The sequence below is a fragment of the Crinia signifera genome, chromosome 5, assembly GCF_055691185.1.
Source record: "Crinia signifera chromosome 5, ASM5569118v1, whole genome shotgun sequence".
NCBI lineage: Eukaryota > Metazoa > Chordata > Amphibia > Anura > Myobatrachidae > Crinia > Crinia signifera.
In genome coordinates, this window is record NC_139221.1 from 299,528,070 (window position 1) to 299,543,306 (window position 15,237).

At 46.5% G+C, this 15,237-nt stretch overlaps 1 protein-coding gene and 1 long non-coding RNA gene across 3 annotated transcripts in view; one reads left to right on the plus strand and one right to left on the minus strand.

The window, feature by feature from the left end:
• Positions 1-2,194, minus strand: part of RUNDC3B (RUN domain containing 3B) — a 209,372-nt gene extending 207,178 nt beyond the window's left edge. The window contains exon 1 of one of the 2 annotated variants that reach the window (XM_083189371.1): positions 1,588-2,194. In XM_083189371.1, coding sequence (XP_083045497.1) covers positions 1,588-1,682 — 95 coding nt within the window. In that variant the 5' untranslated portion in view covers positions 1,683-2,194. The remainder of the gene's footprint in view (positions 1-1,587) is intronic. The other variant, XM_083189373.1, reaches the window with a different exon arrangement.
• On the plus strand, positions 2,029-14,739 carry LOC146081252 (uncharacterized). The gene is made up of 3 exons (XR_014475098.1): positions 2,029-2,297; positions 3,810-3,887; positions 14,596-14,739. It is a non-coding gene; the product is annotated as an uncharacterized LOC146081252 (long non-coding RNA).
• Positions 14,740-15,237: the final 498 nt, after the last annotated feature.

The following is a 15,237-nucleotide window of genomic DNA, read 5'->3' on the forward strand; positions in this document are numbered from 1 at the left end:
GGGTTTCCCATGCAGTACTGCAGTAAGAACCCTACAGCTGGCTTCCCATGCAGTGCTACAGTAGGAAACCTACAGCTGGCTTCCCATGCAGTGCTACAGTAGGAACCCTACAGCGGGTTACCCATGCAGTACTGCAGTAAGAACCCTACAGCTGGCTTCCCATGCCATGCTACAGTAGGTACCCTACAGCGGGTTACCCATGCTGTACTGCAGTCGTAACCTTACAGTGGGCTTCCCATGCAGTGCTATAGTAGGTACCCTACAGTGGGTTTCCCATGCAGTACTGCAGTAAGAACCCTACAGCTGGCTTCCCATGCAGTGCTACAGTAGGAACCCTACAGCAGGCTTCCCTTGCAGTACTGCAGTAAGAACCCTACAGCTGGCTTCCCATGCAGTGCTACAGTAGGAGCCCCACAGCAGGCTTCCCATGCAGTGCTACAGTAGGAGCCCCACAGCTGGCTTCCCATGCAGTGCTACAGTAGGAGCCCCACAGCTGGCTTCCCATGCAGTGCTACAGTAGGAGCCCCACAGCTGGCTTCCCATGCAGTGCTACAGTAGGAGCCCCACAGCTGGCTTCCCATGCAGTACTACAGTAAGAACCCTACATCTGGCTTCCCATAAAGTGCTAAAGAAGAAGCCCCACAGCTGTCTTCCCATGCAGTGCTACAGTAGGAACCCTACAGCTGGCTTCCCATGCAGTACTACAGTAGGAACCATACAGCTGGCTTCCCATGCAGTACTACAGTAAAGAACCCTACAGCTGGCTTTCCATGCAGTGCTGCAGTAAGAACCCTACAGCTGGCTTCCCATAAAGTGCTGCAGTAGAAACGCTACAGAGGGTTTCCCATGCAGTACTACAGTAAGAACCCTACAGCTGGCTTCCCATGCAGTGCTACAGTAGGAACCCTACAGCGGGTTTCCCATGCAGTACTGCAGTAAGAACCCTACAGCTGGCTTCCCATGCAGTGCTACAGTAGGAACCCTACAGCTGGCTTCCCATGCAGTGCTACAGTAGGAACCCTACAGCGGGTTACCCATGCAGTACTGCAGTAAGAACCCTACAGCTGGCTTCCCATGCCATGCTACAGTAGGTACCCTACAGCGGGTTACCCATGCTGTACTGCAGTCGTAACCTTACAGTGGGCTTCCCATGCAGTGCTATAGTAGGTACCCTACAGTGGGTTTCCCATGCAGTACTGCAGTAAGAACCCTACAGCTGGCTTCCCATGCAGTGCTACAGTAGGAACCCTACAGCAGGCTTCCCTTGCAGTACTGCAGTAAGAACCCTACAGCTGGCTTCCCGTGCAGTGCTACAGTAGGTACCCTACAGCGGGTTACCCATGATGTACTGCAGTCGTAACCTTACAGTGGGCTTCCCATGCAGACTGAACTGCAGAGCTGTAACCCTGCACATGCCAATAAATGTCCACAACCCCCAGAAACTGCACATCTGTGGGGGGCTTGTTGGTGATGCACCCAGTACAAACACAGCACAGTCACTACAGATACTACAAGAGGTAACCCCAGGATAAGTTGTGCCCCCCTTCCCAGGCTGACTCTGCATGCACAGTGCAATTGCTGCGTTACCTGCAGACTGTGATCAGGTTTTTCCTCTCCACTGCTGCATTCCTGAAGGCATTCTTCTTCCTGGACAGGCTCAGCCCTAGGTTCAAGGAAGCCATCTCCAGACAGGACTGTGACAGCCTTTTGTCTCCTGAGTTCTATGAATATTATTGTCCTGACTAATGTCATCCAGCAGCAGCACCTCCCCCCACTATTGTCTCTCCCCAGTCTGTGACTAGGCTGAGCTCACTCCAGTAACAGGCAGCACATGAGGCTGAGCATGCTGGCGTGCAGGCAGGGGCTCAGTGCTGCACTGGTAGGCAGGGTGGTACACACAGTCATGTGCACAGTCCTGGGGGCTGGCAGCTTGCTATTATGATGTATCAGTGGTAATGAGGAGGAGGAGGTGGAGACACTTGCAGGGCAGCAGGTGCCTCAGCCCCCCAGTGACTGCTCCACCACAGACCTGGGAGCAGTGGGGTAGCAGCTGCTCCTCTTCTTAGTCATGCAGCTGGATGATTGCTTCTGTGCAGCCAGCCCAGAGACCTTCCTCCTGTGACTGGGCCGGAAGTGGGGAGCTGCCAGGAGTATCCAGCAGCACCAGTCAGTCAGTCAGCTGCGTGAGAGGCTGAAAGCACGGTCAGCTGGGCTGCCTGGAGGATGCAACACCGTATCAGCCAGCAAGCAAGGAGCCTTCAGGGAGAGCAGTGTACAGACCACACAGGCTGGTTCATGTACGTACTCAGCAGTGATGAAGGATGCAACACTGTATATGCAAGCAGGTAGCCATGTGCAGACCACACAGGCTGGTTCATGTACGTACTCAGCAGTGATGGAGGAAGCAACACTGTGTCATCCTATAAGACAGGGCAAGAAGTACTCTGAGAATATGCAGATCACAAATGCCTGCCTGAGCTGTGCAGGGGTGCCTGCCTGAGATGTGCAGAGGACACTGACAGCCTTCACTAGGAAATCCCACTGTCATGTGTGCTACACTGCATTCACTGTGTATAAGGAAAGAGCAGTCCTGCAATGCCTCAGTTTGCAATGTCCAGTATTACAGCACCATGCTCACTTGGGATACGGTCGTATTGTCGACAGCACTAAGGCCCTTATTCTGGTTGGTGCGGTCAGAGCCGCACACGGGGCTCCGACCGCACAAACCAAGGGCCGCCCACCAGACGGATCGCCACGGCCGTCCGTACACGGACGGCTGGCGATCCGCACGAAAATGGTGGAGGCGTACGCCTCCACCATGGTGGGAGCTGCCCCCTGCATTCGATGGTCGACGACCATCGAAGGCAGGGCCGCACGCCGCGGCAGCTCCCGCAAGCTGAGACCACACGGACAATCGTCCGTGTGGTAGCTTGTATGGGGGCTGAAAGCTGACATCCGCCGACGTCAGCTTTCCGCCCCCATGAGTGGCGTCATGCCCTCATTAGCATGCGTACGCCCCGCGTTTGCATGGGAACGCCCATGAAACGCGGGGCGTACACATAGGGAAATGAGGGCATGATGCCTCTCACGCCCCTATCCGCCCCCTTTGCGGCGGACGAAATCCGTCTGCGGCGAAGGGGGCTGCACATGCGCAGATTCACCTCTGCGCATGTGCAGTGTTAAAACATCGGCGGTACGGCCGCACGCGGGCCGTACCGTTCCGATTAGAATAAGGGCATTAGTTCGACAGGTGGCAAGGTCAACAGGGTTCTAGGTCGACATGGGTGAAGGCTGACAGGAGTCTAGGTTGACATGGGTTTAGGTCGACACATGGTTGACATGGGACAAGGTCGACAGGTTGTTAGGTCGACATGGGTTTTTTCACTGTTTTTTGAGCCGACATGTGCCGGCAGGCGGTATTTCATGCCCTACCATCCACTAGGGCGTGGTGTGAGAATAATATAGTGTGCCAAGCGCAGCGAGGCACCTTGCCCAAAGCAAGCGAGGCGAGGGGCTGTGGTTCACTTCCAACTGTGTCCATGTTGACTATGTCGACATTTGGGTAAAAAAACTGTGAAAAAACGAACTAGACACCTGTCGACCTTGCCACCTGTCGACCTAATGACCATAGTTTGGTCGATAAAACGATCCACACCTGCTCACTTGGTTGTTGCACTGCAGTGCACTGGTCAAATGGCTTTTAATTGCCCACTTTGCAGTCCACTGGTGGGTTGATTGATTTTCCCCACATTACCTACAGTATGCATCTCTTTTGATTTTGGGACTATTAATAATGGAGTTTTTCGCAGGTTTTCCCACCATGAATCTACAGCAGTAGTCCATAGATTCCCCTTCCTGTCAGGTGCTGCGTGGAGGCAAAGGTAGCAGTAAGTGAGCCTCAATAAATATATAAAAGGGTTTAACTAATGCCCCTTTCAGACCACACTTAAAAACCGGTATTTTGCAGATTTTTAACCGTTTGAAAACGATAATCTGTGCGGTCTGAAAGGTGCAGGACCACTTTACCGTTTTACAAAAGCCGATTTTGTAAAACGGTAAAAATGGAGGGTCCTACCCATTTCAGACCCGGTATTTTGGCATCAAAATCGGGTCTGAAACGGTATTTAGGACCCAGCCAATGAGCTGGGTCCTAAATTCAGCGCTGTGAATATTTAATGAGCGCTCATTAAATATTCACAGCACTGGAGCCGCTTCCCCCCCCCCCCCCCCCCCCCCCCCCCCCCCCCCGTGCAGCCGGTACCTCCGTAATTTGCGGATCCCGGCAGTGCACTTTCGGAAAATGTGACTTTTGGAAAATGGCTGCCCCATACCAAAGACAGTTTTTTAAAACAGGTTTTCCTATGGGGCAGACATTTTCTGAAAGACACTTTTTTTCATAGGTGCAACCGTCCATACTGCAGTGCCGGGATCCGCAATAACTGAGGTACCGGCTGCACACGGGGGGCGGGGGGGCACTGCAGTTAGTTGGGACAGTACATTACAGAGCTGGCTGGCTTTGACCCTGTTTTTGGAAAGTTTCCAAAAACGGGTCTGCCAGTGTCTAAAAACCGGTAATATACCGTTTAAGAGATGCGGTGTGAAAGGGGTTTTACCTGGCAGACCCGTTTTTTGAAATGTTTTCAAATACAGGGTCAAAGCCAGTTTTGCGGTCTGAAAGCAGCAATACTCTGTTCTCAAGGATAAAGTGGTTACTGTAGTGAAAAAATATGAGTAAAGATTGGTTAGATCTAGTACAAAAATGTATTACTCTAAAATAGGAAATAGCATGTAGCCAGAATACATGAATACTTTAAAAAGACATGGATAAAATATGTTCGTATCTCACCAACCAACCAAGGAGTTTGAATAACCTGGATGTTCCCACAAGTCCAAACAGAACTGAGGTGATGTCCCCAATTGGGCAATAGGAAGGGAGGACCAGATGTAGTGTCCAGGAGCGGCCCAAGTTGGCTCGAATAACCGACTCCCTCCACTAGATGGAATATAGCGGGCTAGTATCCTCAACCTCTACCTGTTGATGTAGGTGGATCTCCTGTTGGATTTCTCACCAACCTTTACAGCAACCACCTACACCAACAGGAGATCCTGGGGTTACCGGCCCGCTTGTTTTCCATCCGGACCCCCGTCCAATTTGGATACAATTACCCAGCAAAAAAAGGTAGAGGTTGAGGATACTAGCCCGCTATATTCCATCTAGCGGAGGGAGTCGGTTATTCGAGCCAACTTGGGCCGCTCCTGGACACTACATCTGGTCCTCCCTCCCTATTGCCCAATTGGGGACATCACCTCAGTTCCGTTTGGACTTGTGGGAACATCCAGGTTATTCAAACTCCTTGGTTGGTTGGTGAGATACGAACATATTTTATCCATGTCTTTTTAAAGTATTCATGTATTCTGGCTACATGCTATTTCCTATTTTAGAGTAATACATTTTTGTACTAGATCTAACCAATCTTTACTCATATTTTTTTCACTACAGTAACCACTTTTTTTTTTTACTGCACATAGCGCTGCTCAAAAAACCCTTGTTTTTTCTTTCTTGTGCATCAGTACAGGACTAACTATCCTGTCATAGAGCAGCAGCTGGGAACTACAACTCAGGTCAGGTGCACCTGACCCAGAGTCACCTAGTGTGATTCGGGTCACCCTTGTATTCTCCTATGTTCTCAAGGAGCATTAAAGCTGCTTACACACTTTCCGATATATCGGGCCTTTGATTGAACGATCGATACATCGGTGGATCATCTGCCAGTGTATACAAGCGATATGTCCACAGATATATAGCATCAGCTGTGCGACATGACTGATATATCTAAAGATATATTGGCACATCTTGCTCTGTGTATGGGTGATCTGCCACCTGTACCAGAGCCAGCAGCTTAATGGGCACCCCCTCATTGGGGATGTCAGTCCTGACTAATCGGGCGGCGTGTATTTTTTATTTATTATCCGTTTCTCTGCCTCTGGTTGTAATTAGTTGGCATAAATAAATGAGTTCCACCACCTCTGCAGGTATGGGGTCAGAATGATAGCGAGGCAGGGGTATTTCAGTGGGTGAGGTATGGGGTCAGAATGATAGCGAGGGAGGGGTATTTCAGTGGGTGAGGTATGGGGTCAGAATGATAGCGAGGGAGGGGTATTTCAGTGGTGAGGTATGGGGTCAGAATGATTGCGAGGGAGGGTTATTTCAGTGGGTGAGGTATGGGGTCAGAATGATAGCGAGGGAGGGGTATTTCAGTGGTGAGGTATGGGGTCAGAATGATAGCGAGGGAGGGTTATTTCAGTGGGTGAGGTATGGGGTCAGAATGATAGCGAGGGAGGGGTATTTCAGTGGGTGAGGTATGGGGCCAGAATGATAGCGAGGCAGGGGTATTTCAGTGGTGAGGTATGGGGTCAGAATGATAGCGAGGGAGGGTTATTTCAGTGGGTGAGGTATGGGGTCAGAATGATAGCGAGGGAGGGGTATTTCAGTGGGTGAGGTATGGGGTCAGAATGATAGCGAGGGAGGGGTATTTCAGTGGGTGAGGTATGGGGTCAGAATGATAGCGAGGGAGGGGTATTTCAGTGGGTGAGGTATGGGGCCAGAATGATAGCGAGGCAGGGGTATTTCAGTGGTGAGGTATGGGGTCAGAATGATAGCGAGGGAGGGGTTTTTCAGTGGGTGAGGTATGGGGTCAGAATGATAGCGAGGGAGGGGTATTTCAGTGGGTGAGGTATGGGGCCAGAATGATAGCAAGGCAGGGGTATTTCAGTGGTGAGGTATGGGGTCAGAATGATAGCGAGGGAGGGGTTTTTCAGTGGGTGAGGTATGGGGTCAGAATGATAGCGAGGGAGGGGTATTTCAGTGGGTGAGGTATGGGGTCAGAATGATAGCGAGGGAGGGGTATTTCAGTGGGTGAGGTATGGGGTCAGAATGATAGCGAGGGAGGGGTATTTCAGTGGTGAGGTATGGGGCCAGAATGATAGCGAGGGAGGGGTATTTCAGTGGTGAGGTATGGGGCCAGAATGATAGCGAGGGAGGGGTATTTCAGTGGGTGAGGTATGGGGTCAGAATGATAGCGAGGGAGGGGTATTTCAGTGGTGAGGTATGGGGTCAGAATGATAGCGAGGGAGGGTTATTTCAGTGGGTGAGGTATGGGGTCAGAATGATAGCGAGGGAGGGGTATTTCAGTGGGTGAGGTATGGGGCCAGAATGATAGCGAGGCAGGGGTATTTCAGTGGTGAGGTATGGGGTCAGAATGATAGCGAGGGAGGGTTATTTCAGTGGGTGAGGTATGGGGTCAGAATGATAGCGAGGGAGGGGTATTTCAGTGGGTGAGGTATGGGGTCAGAATGATAGCGAGGGAGGGGTATTTCAGTGGGTGAGGTATGGGGTCAGAATGATAGCGAGGGAGGGGTATTTCAGTGGGTGAGGTATGGGGCCAGAATGATAGCGAGGGCAGGGGTATTTCAGTGGTGAGGTATGGGGTCAGAATGATAGCGAGGGAGGGGTTTTTCAGTGGGTGAGGTATGGGGTCAGAATGATAGCGAGGGAGGGGTATTTCAGTGGGTGAGGTATGGGGCCAGAATGATAGCAGGGAGGGGTATTTCAGTGGTGAGGTATGGGGTCAGAATGATAGCGAGGGAGGGGTTTTTCAGTGGGTGAGGTATGGGGTCAGAATGATAGCGAGGGAGGGGTATTTCAGTGGGTGAGGTATGGGGTCAGAATGATAGCGAGGGAGGGGTATTTCAGTGGGTGAGGTATGGGGTCAGAATGATAGCGAGGGAGGGGTATTTCAGTGGTGAGGTATGGGGCCAGAATGATAGCGAGGGAGGGGTATTTCAGTGGTGAGGTATGGGGCCAGAATGATAGCGAGGGAGGGGTATTTCAGTGGGTGAGGTATGGGGTCAGAATGATAGCGAGGGAGGGGTATTTCAGTGGGTGAGGTATGGGGTCAGAATGATAGCGAGGGAGGGGTATTTCAGTGGGTGAGGTATGGGGCCAGAATGATAGCGAGGCAGGGGTATTTCAGTGGTGAGGTATGGGGTCAGAATGATAGCGAGGGAGGGGTTTTTCAGTGGGTGAGGTATGGGGTCAGAATGATAGCGAGGGAGGGGTATTTCAGTGGGTGAGGTATGGGGTCAGAATGATAGCGAGGGAGGGTTATTTCAGTGGGTGAGGTATGGGGCCAGAATAATAGCGAGGCAGGGGTATTTCAGTGGTGAGGTATGGGGTCAGAATGATAGCGAGGGAGGGGTTTTTCAGTGGGTGAGGTATGGGGTCAGAATGATAGCGAGGGAGGGGTTTTTCAGTGGGTGAGGTATGGGGTCAGAATGATAGCGAGGGAGGGGTATTTCAGTGGGTGAGGTATGGGGTCAGAATGATAGCGAGGGAGGGGTATTTCAGTGGGTGAGGTATGGGGTCAGAATGATAGCGAGGGAGGGGTATTTCAGTGGTGAGGTATGGGGCCAGAATGATAGCGAGGGAGGGGTATTTCAGTGGTGAGGTATGAGGCCAGAATGATAGCGAGGGAGGGGTATTTCAGTGGGTGAGGTATGGGGCCAGAATGATAGCGAGGGAGGGGTATTTCAGTGGTGAGGTATGGGGCCAGAATGATAGCGAGGGAGGGGTATTTCAGTGGGTGAGGTATGGGGTCAGAATGATAGCGAGGGAGGGGTATTTCAGCGGGTGTGGTATGGGTTCAGAATGATGGTGAGGGAGGGGTGAGGGGTATTTCAGTGAGTGAGGTATGGGTTTTTTGGTATGAGTTTATCAGGGGCTGGATGGTGCATTTGCTAAGGGATGAGGTAGTGTAGGTCGGGCATACATATACATACACAATATCAGAAGGAAACTTAGTGTCACTAGTTACATTTTCTCATGTATTTTTTTTTATTAAACTATTCAACTATTGCTACAAGTCATATGAGAAGATTATATATATATATATATATATATATATATATATATATATATATATATGCAAACAAACGATTAGCTGTGGTGCGCTGACACCTGCAGTCAATTTAACCCTTCACTGGGTTCTTCTGAAGTGATTGTCCCACACTCAGGTGTTTGGTACACTTGTCCTAGATTGTGGACAGCAGCTCCCCAATGCAGGTGCCCGATCCCAGGGCACAAGAACGAGCAATCTGGAACAAAAGAGCAAAGGGGGCGCCTATGGTGTAGTACCTTTTTAATTGTTTAAAAAAGACAGTTTAAAACGTCTGTTTAAAATAAATGAAGCGTCCGTACCAGACAGTTCGTCAGGTGTGGACTTAAAACCACATGATTCAATACAAAATCCCACTGGCACATCAGCTACAAGAGCAAGCCCGCCGTCAGCAGATGGTAATTACAGACTCACGGAACCTCTTCAGCGCGACACACCGCAGTGTCCAGCAGAGTCGGTGCTTGCACGGGTCCCGGCAGCTTCTCCTTAGCCCGGTCAGTAGGGATAGTCTGGCGTCACTCTGGCCACGCCCCAACGCGTTTCGTCGTCAGACTTCGTCAGAGGGATGGCCACAGTGACGCTGACTCCCTCTCTTAACTCACAGTCAACCAATCATTACTCGGGAATTAGCATGCAATTACATACATTGGATACGTCATAGTATATTCCTTCTCTCGAGAACGACCATGTTTTTTAACACAGCAAAATCAATGCCGTTTTTAGTGACAGTGGAGAGGGAGGTTTACATATTTATATTGCGTGCTTGTGTTACGGGATATTTTATATATATGAGTTACACCTATCGGTGTTTTTAGTACTAAGTTATTTGTACAGATTTTTGGCCTCCGGTATTGTCAGATTTTGTATCCAGCAGGTCAGACATAAATTCATATTATTTATTGGCAAATTCTTTGGTTTTTGCGGGGCTTTTTATATACATATATATGAGACTTGTCTTGTGAAGAAAAAAAAAAAAAAAAAAAAAATTTTTTAAGATATTAGAGATTTTTTTGTTTTCTTAAAGGGGCAGTACATAATAAATTTTTGTGAAAAACTTTTTCAAAAATAGAGATGGGCAGGAAATTTTTTTACAGAATTATTCTCAAAGCAGATAGGGTTCTAGGACTTCAACTTACAGGTTGTTCAAGAGGTAGGAATATACTTTACATGGAAGAAATACAGACAATCGGTACCATATCTTTTTTGTTAATTTTTTTTTTTTTTTGTATTTTTTACTAGGCGTCTTGGATAAACGGGGTTATCTCATAGTTTTCGTTTAAGCCTCTTGGAATCAGTGTATCTAGAGTTATGATCCAAAATGTCTCCCTTTTGGTCAATGTTTTCTCTCTGTCTCCTCCTCTTTTATCAACAAAAATATGTTCAAGCCCCATAAATCTCAGGAGGCTTGGATCTCCATTATGGTACTGAGCAAAGTGGCGGGGTACGCTGTGGTTAGTAATTTTGTTCTTAATATTTCTTGTATGCTCAAGAATCCTGAGCTTCAGCGGTCTTTTTGTCTTACCTATATACTTATAGCCACAAGGGCATACAAGCATATAGACAATGAATGAAGATACACAATTAATAAAGCTTTTTAGCTTGTATTCTGTTGTTTCTTTTTGATCTTTAAACGTTTTGGACCCTTTTAGCATTAGAGGGCAGATCTTACACCCACCACAAGGATAAGATCCCACAATTCCCCCAAACATCTTTGTTGTAGGATTTACATGTATTTTCTCCAGACAACTTTTTGATATTATACTTTTTATATCCTTAGCTTTTTTATATATTATGTCTGGCTGTTCTGGTATGTGGCCTCCCAGTACCGGGTCCAATTTCAGGACATGCCAGTTTTTACATAATATTTTCTTTAGCTGTCTTTCAGTATCACTGTATTTTGTAACAAAAGGGCAGAAAAAAGCCCCCTCCGTTTTCTCCCCCCGCCTGTTTTTGTATACAAGGAGATCAGATCTATTGGTCTGTCTAGCCCTTTCTTGGGCGTCCAGAATATTGTTTACAGGGTAGCCTTTTTCCTTGAATCTGTTCTCATATATTTTTGATTGTTCTTCAAATTTATCCAGGCTTGAACAATTTCTACGGAGTCGGGTGAATTGTGAATATGGGATATTTTGCTTCCAGCGTGCTAGATGACAGCTCTGGAAGTCCAGATAGCTGTTGCTATCGACCTGTTTGAAATGTGTATATGTATCAATTTGTCCAGTACTGGCAAATTTTTTTGTACTTATCACCAGATCTAGAAACTCTATTTCTGTATCATTAAAATGATGAGTAAATTTTAAATTATAATTATTTTCATTGATGTATGACATAAAGGATTCAAATTCTTCCTTGGTACCCTTCCATACAACGATAATATCGTCTATGTACCGTTTTATCATTACTATTTTGTCTGCATATGGGCCTCCGGTCAGACCACTCTCCCAATGGCCCATATACAAATTCGCCAGACTAGGGGCACAAATACTCCCCATAGCTGTCCCACAGCGCTGAATGAAGAATTCTTCCAAAAACATAAAGTAATTGAACTTAAGGACAAAGTTTAGACAGTCACATATAAAATTATTTTTATCCTTCCCAATTTCAGGATCTTTGTTGAGTCTTTCCCGGACGACCTCTATCCCTTTTCCATGTGGTATTGCAGTGTACAGTGACTGCACATCAACTGTACACCATTTATATTCGTTGGACCAGTTTAAATTATTTAATATTTGTAAAATATGAGTGGAGTCCTGTATGTAAGTATCTAGCAGGGGTACATATTTTTTGATATAGGAATCAACATACTCTGAAATTCTTGATGTAAGAGACCCTATCCCACTGATTATTGGACGTCCTGGGGGTAAAATTAGGCTTTTATGGATTTTGGGGATATGGTAGAAGGTTGCAATACGAGGAGTCTGATTTAGTAGATAATTATATTCATCTAGGTTTATGCTTTTGTTCTTAAGCCCTTCTTTGAGTAACACTTGGAGTTCCACTAAGAAGTCTTGGGTGGGGTCTTTAGGGATTTTCGTATAGGATATTGGATCGTTCAATAATCGATAGGCTTCCTGGACATAATTGTCCCTATCCATCAGAACTATCCCCCCCCCCCTTGTCAGCATTCTTAATGACAATATTGGGGTCCTCTGCTAATCCCCTGAGGGCCTCAAATTCTGCTTTCGTTAGGTTTTTTGTGTTCTTAGATTTGCTCAAGCTCTCAATGTCTTGCTTAACAAGTTGAGAATACATCTCTACATAGGGCCCTTTCGATTCAAGTGGAAAGAAAGTAGATTTATTTTTTAGGCCTGACGAGTTTGATGGCTGATTCCCTTCCCAGTTCTTAATTGCCGCATCAGACTTGCGGAGGAAGTGCCGTTTAAGGGTGAGCTTCCTTATATATAGATTTAAATCTATATATAAACTAAATTTGTCCGAACTTGTAGATGGAGCATAGGATAGGCCTTTTTGCAAAACCTTTTTTTCAACATCATTAAGATTTTTCTTTGATAAATTGAAGATGCCCTTGTCTAAATCTACCGGTTCAGTGACCTCATTTTTGGTTCTCTTCTTACCTGCTCTATGTCCTCTCTGTCTGGGAGCCTTCTTTTTCTCCCTAAGGGAGTTAGGTTTGGTTCTTCCCGCCCTGCATGGGGATTGATAAGGGACTGAGCATGCCCTCGCTCGCCTAAAAAACCTGATTGTCGGGTATAATGGTCATCTTGTGTTCTTAGTGACTCATATCTATTGGACATTTCTATAGGTCTCTGCTCACATTTTTTATAGTAGTTTGATGTTTTCCTGGGATATTGCCACTCCCTGCTTTTATCCCTTCTATTATTCTGACCATAGTTGTTAAACGAAAACTATGAGATAACCCCGTTTATCCAAGACGCCTAGTAAAAAATAAAAAAAAATTAACAAAAAAGATATGATACCGATTGTCTGTATTTCTTCCATGTAAAGTATATTCCTGCCTCTTGAACAACCTGTAAGTTGAAGTCCTAGAACCCTATCTGCTTTGAGAATAATTCTGTAAAAAAATTTCCTGCCCATCTCTATTTTTGAAAAAGTTTTTCACAAAAATTTATTATGTACTGCCCCTTTAAGAAAACAAAAAAATCTCTAATATCTTAAAAAAAAATTTTTTTTCTTCACAAGACAAGTCTCATATATATGTATATAAAAAGCCCCGCAAAAAACAAAGAATTTGCCAATAAATAATATGAATTTATGTCTGACCTGCCGGATACAAAATCTGACAATACCGGAGGCCAAAAATCTGTACAAATAACTTAGTACTAAAAACACCGATAGGTGTAACTCATATATATAAAATATCCCGTAACACAAGCACGCAATATAAATGTGTAAACCTCCCTCTCCACTGTCACTAAAAACGGCATTGATTTTGCTGTGTTAAAAAACATGGTCGTTCTCGAGAGAAGGAATATACTATGACGTATCCAATGTATGTAATTGCATGCTAATTCCCGAGTAATGATTGGTTGACTGTGAGTTAAGAGAGGGAGTCAGCGTCACTGTGGCCATCCCTCTGACGAAGTCTGACGACGAAACGCGTTGGGACGTGGCCAGAGTGACGCCAGACTATCCCTACTGACCGGGCTAAGGAGAAGCTGCCGGGACCCGTGCAAGCACCGACTCTGCTGGACACTGCGGTGTGTCGCGCTGAAGAGGTTCCGTGAGTCTGTAATTACCATCTGCTGACGGCGGGCTTGCTCTTGTAGCTGATGTGCCAGTGGGATTTTGTATTGAATCATGTGGTTTTAAGTCCACACCTGACGAACTGTCTGGTACGGACGCTTCATTTATTTTAAACAGACGTTTTAAACTGTCTTTTTTAAACAATTAGAAAGGTACTACACCATAGGCGCCCCCTTTGCTCTTTTGTTCCATATATATATATATATATATATATATATATATATATATATATATATATATATATATATATATATATATATATATATATATTTTTTTTACATACAGTTTTTTTTTACATAGGCTTTTTTAAAAATAAACATGTCCCACTAATGCTGTGTACAATATATCGCCAGCAATCATAGTGCTCAGTGTCTCCTTTTCATCAGCGATGAAAAGGAGACACTGCTACAGGGGGGTACAGAGACGAAGGCAGGAGGGAGGGAGAAGCGGCACGGGGCAGGGGGGGGGCAGCTTTCATGGTATGGATCCGCCTTCCCTCTGACGTATGCTGGGGGCGGGGTGTATCGGGTACACACTGCCACCGGGGTTATTATCATGTTATTACACAGTCATGCCCCCCGTACGTTCTGTGCACGCAGCAGCCACCGCTGTGTATGTATCACGGGGAAGGGGGGAAGACGCAGCAGCGCTGATCTCTCCGGCGCTGACATCCTGCATTTATCGCCAGCAGCACTCCAAATCTCTGGCAATATGGTCGCTCAGCGACCATATTCCCAGCGATTTCACCCAATGTCGCCCCCGTGTGTACACACTTTAAGTTCTAACCACTGATAGCACTGTTGTGTTTCACCAAATCTAATAATCTTGATCATGTATTCACACACGCCGAGCGAACACACAGTAATACCGCCGGTGCTTGTCTTGTTCTAATATGTATTTTGTTGTTGTTTTTTAGGTCTCCATGGCAGCGTCACCCGGCAGGGCTGACGTCACGTCCGCCGGATACCGGAAGTGGGACACTGTGGGTACCTAATGACAATATCGTTTGGATATTGAAACGTTGTTCTAATAAAGCTCTTTTGTACCTTGAAGACTTTGGCTGGAGTGCTGCACACCACGAATATATATATATATATATATATATATATATTCAATCAATTGATACATAGGTATATATGATAGTTATGTGAAAGACACTGCTGCTTACCTTGAGGTTGCCTAGCGAAACTCTGTTTGGACACACACACACACACACACACACACACACACACACACACACACACACACACACACACACACACACACATATCCCTACTTCCCACAAACTCCTATTTACCTCAGCATGACAGGGATGCGGGTCATTTTGATGGGCAGGTGACTAGTTATACTGTGATACATTATTATTATCCAAACAGCAAAAGGAAAGACGATCAGCTACAGAGCATGATTAAGCTTTGTTAGCAAAGCAAAAAAAAAGGCAAATGGGCAAATCCGTATCAAAATGCAGGTGGGGCAGATGTAAAATGTGCAGAGAGAGCAATTTGGGTGGGTACAGATGGAGGGCCTTTTATTCATTGCCGGGAATCGCCAGAATGCC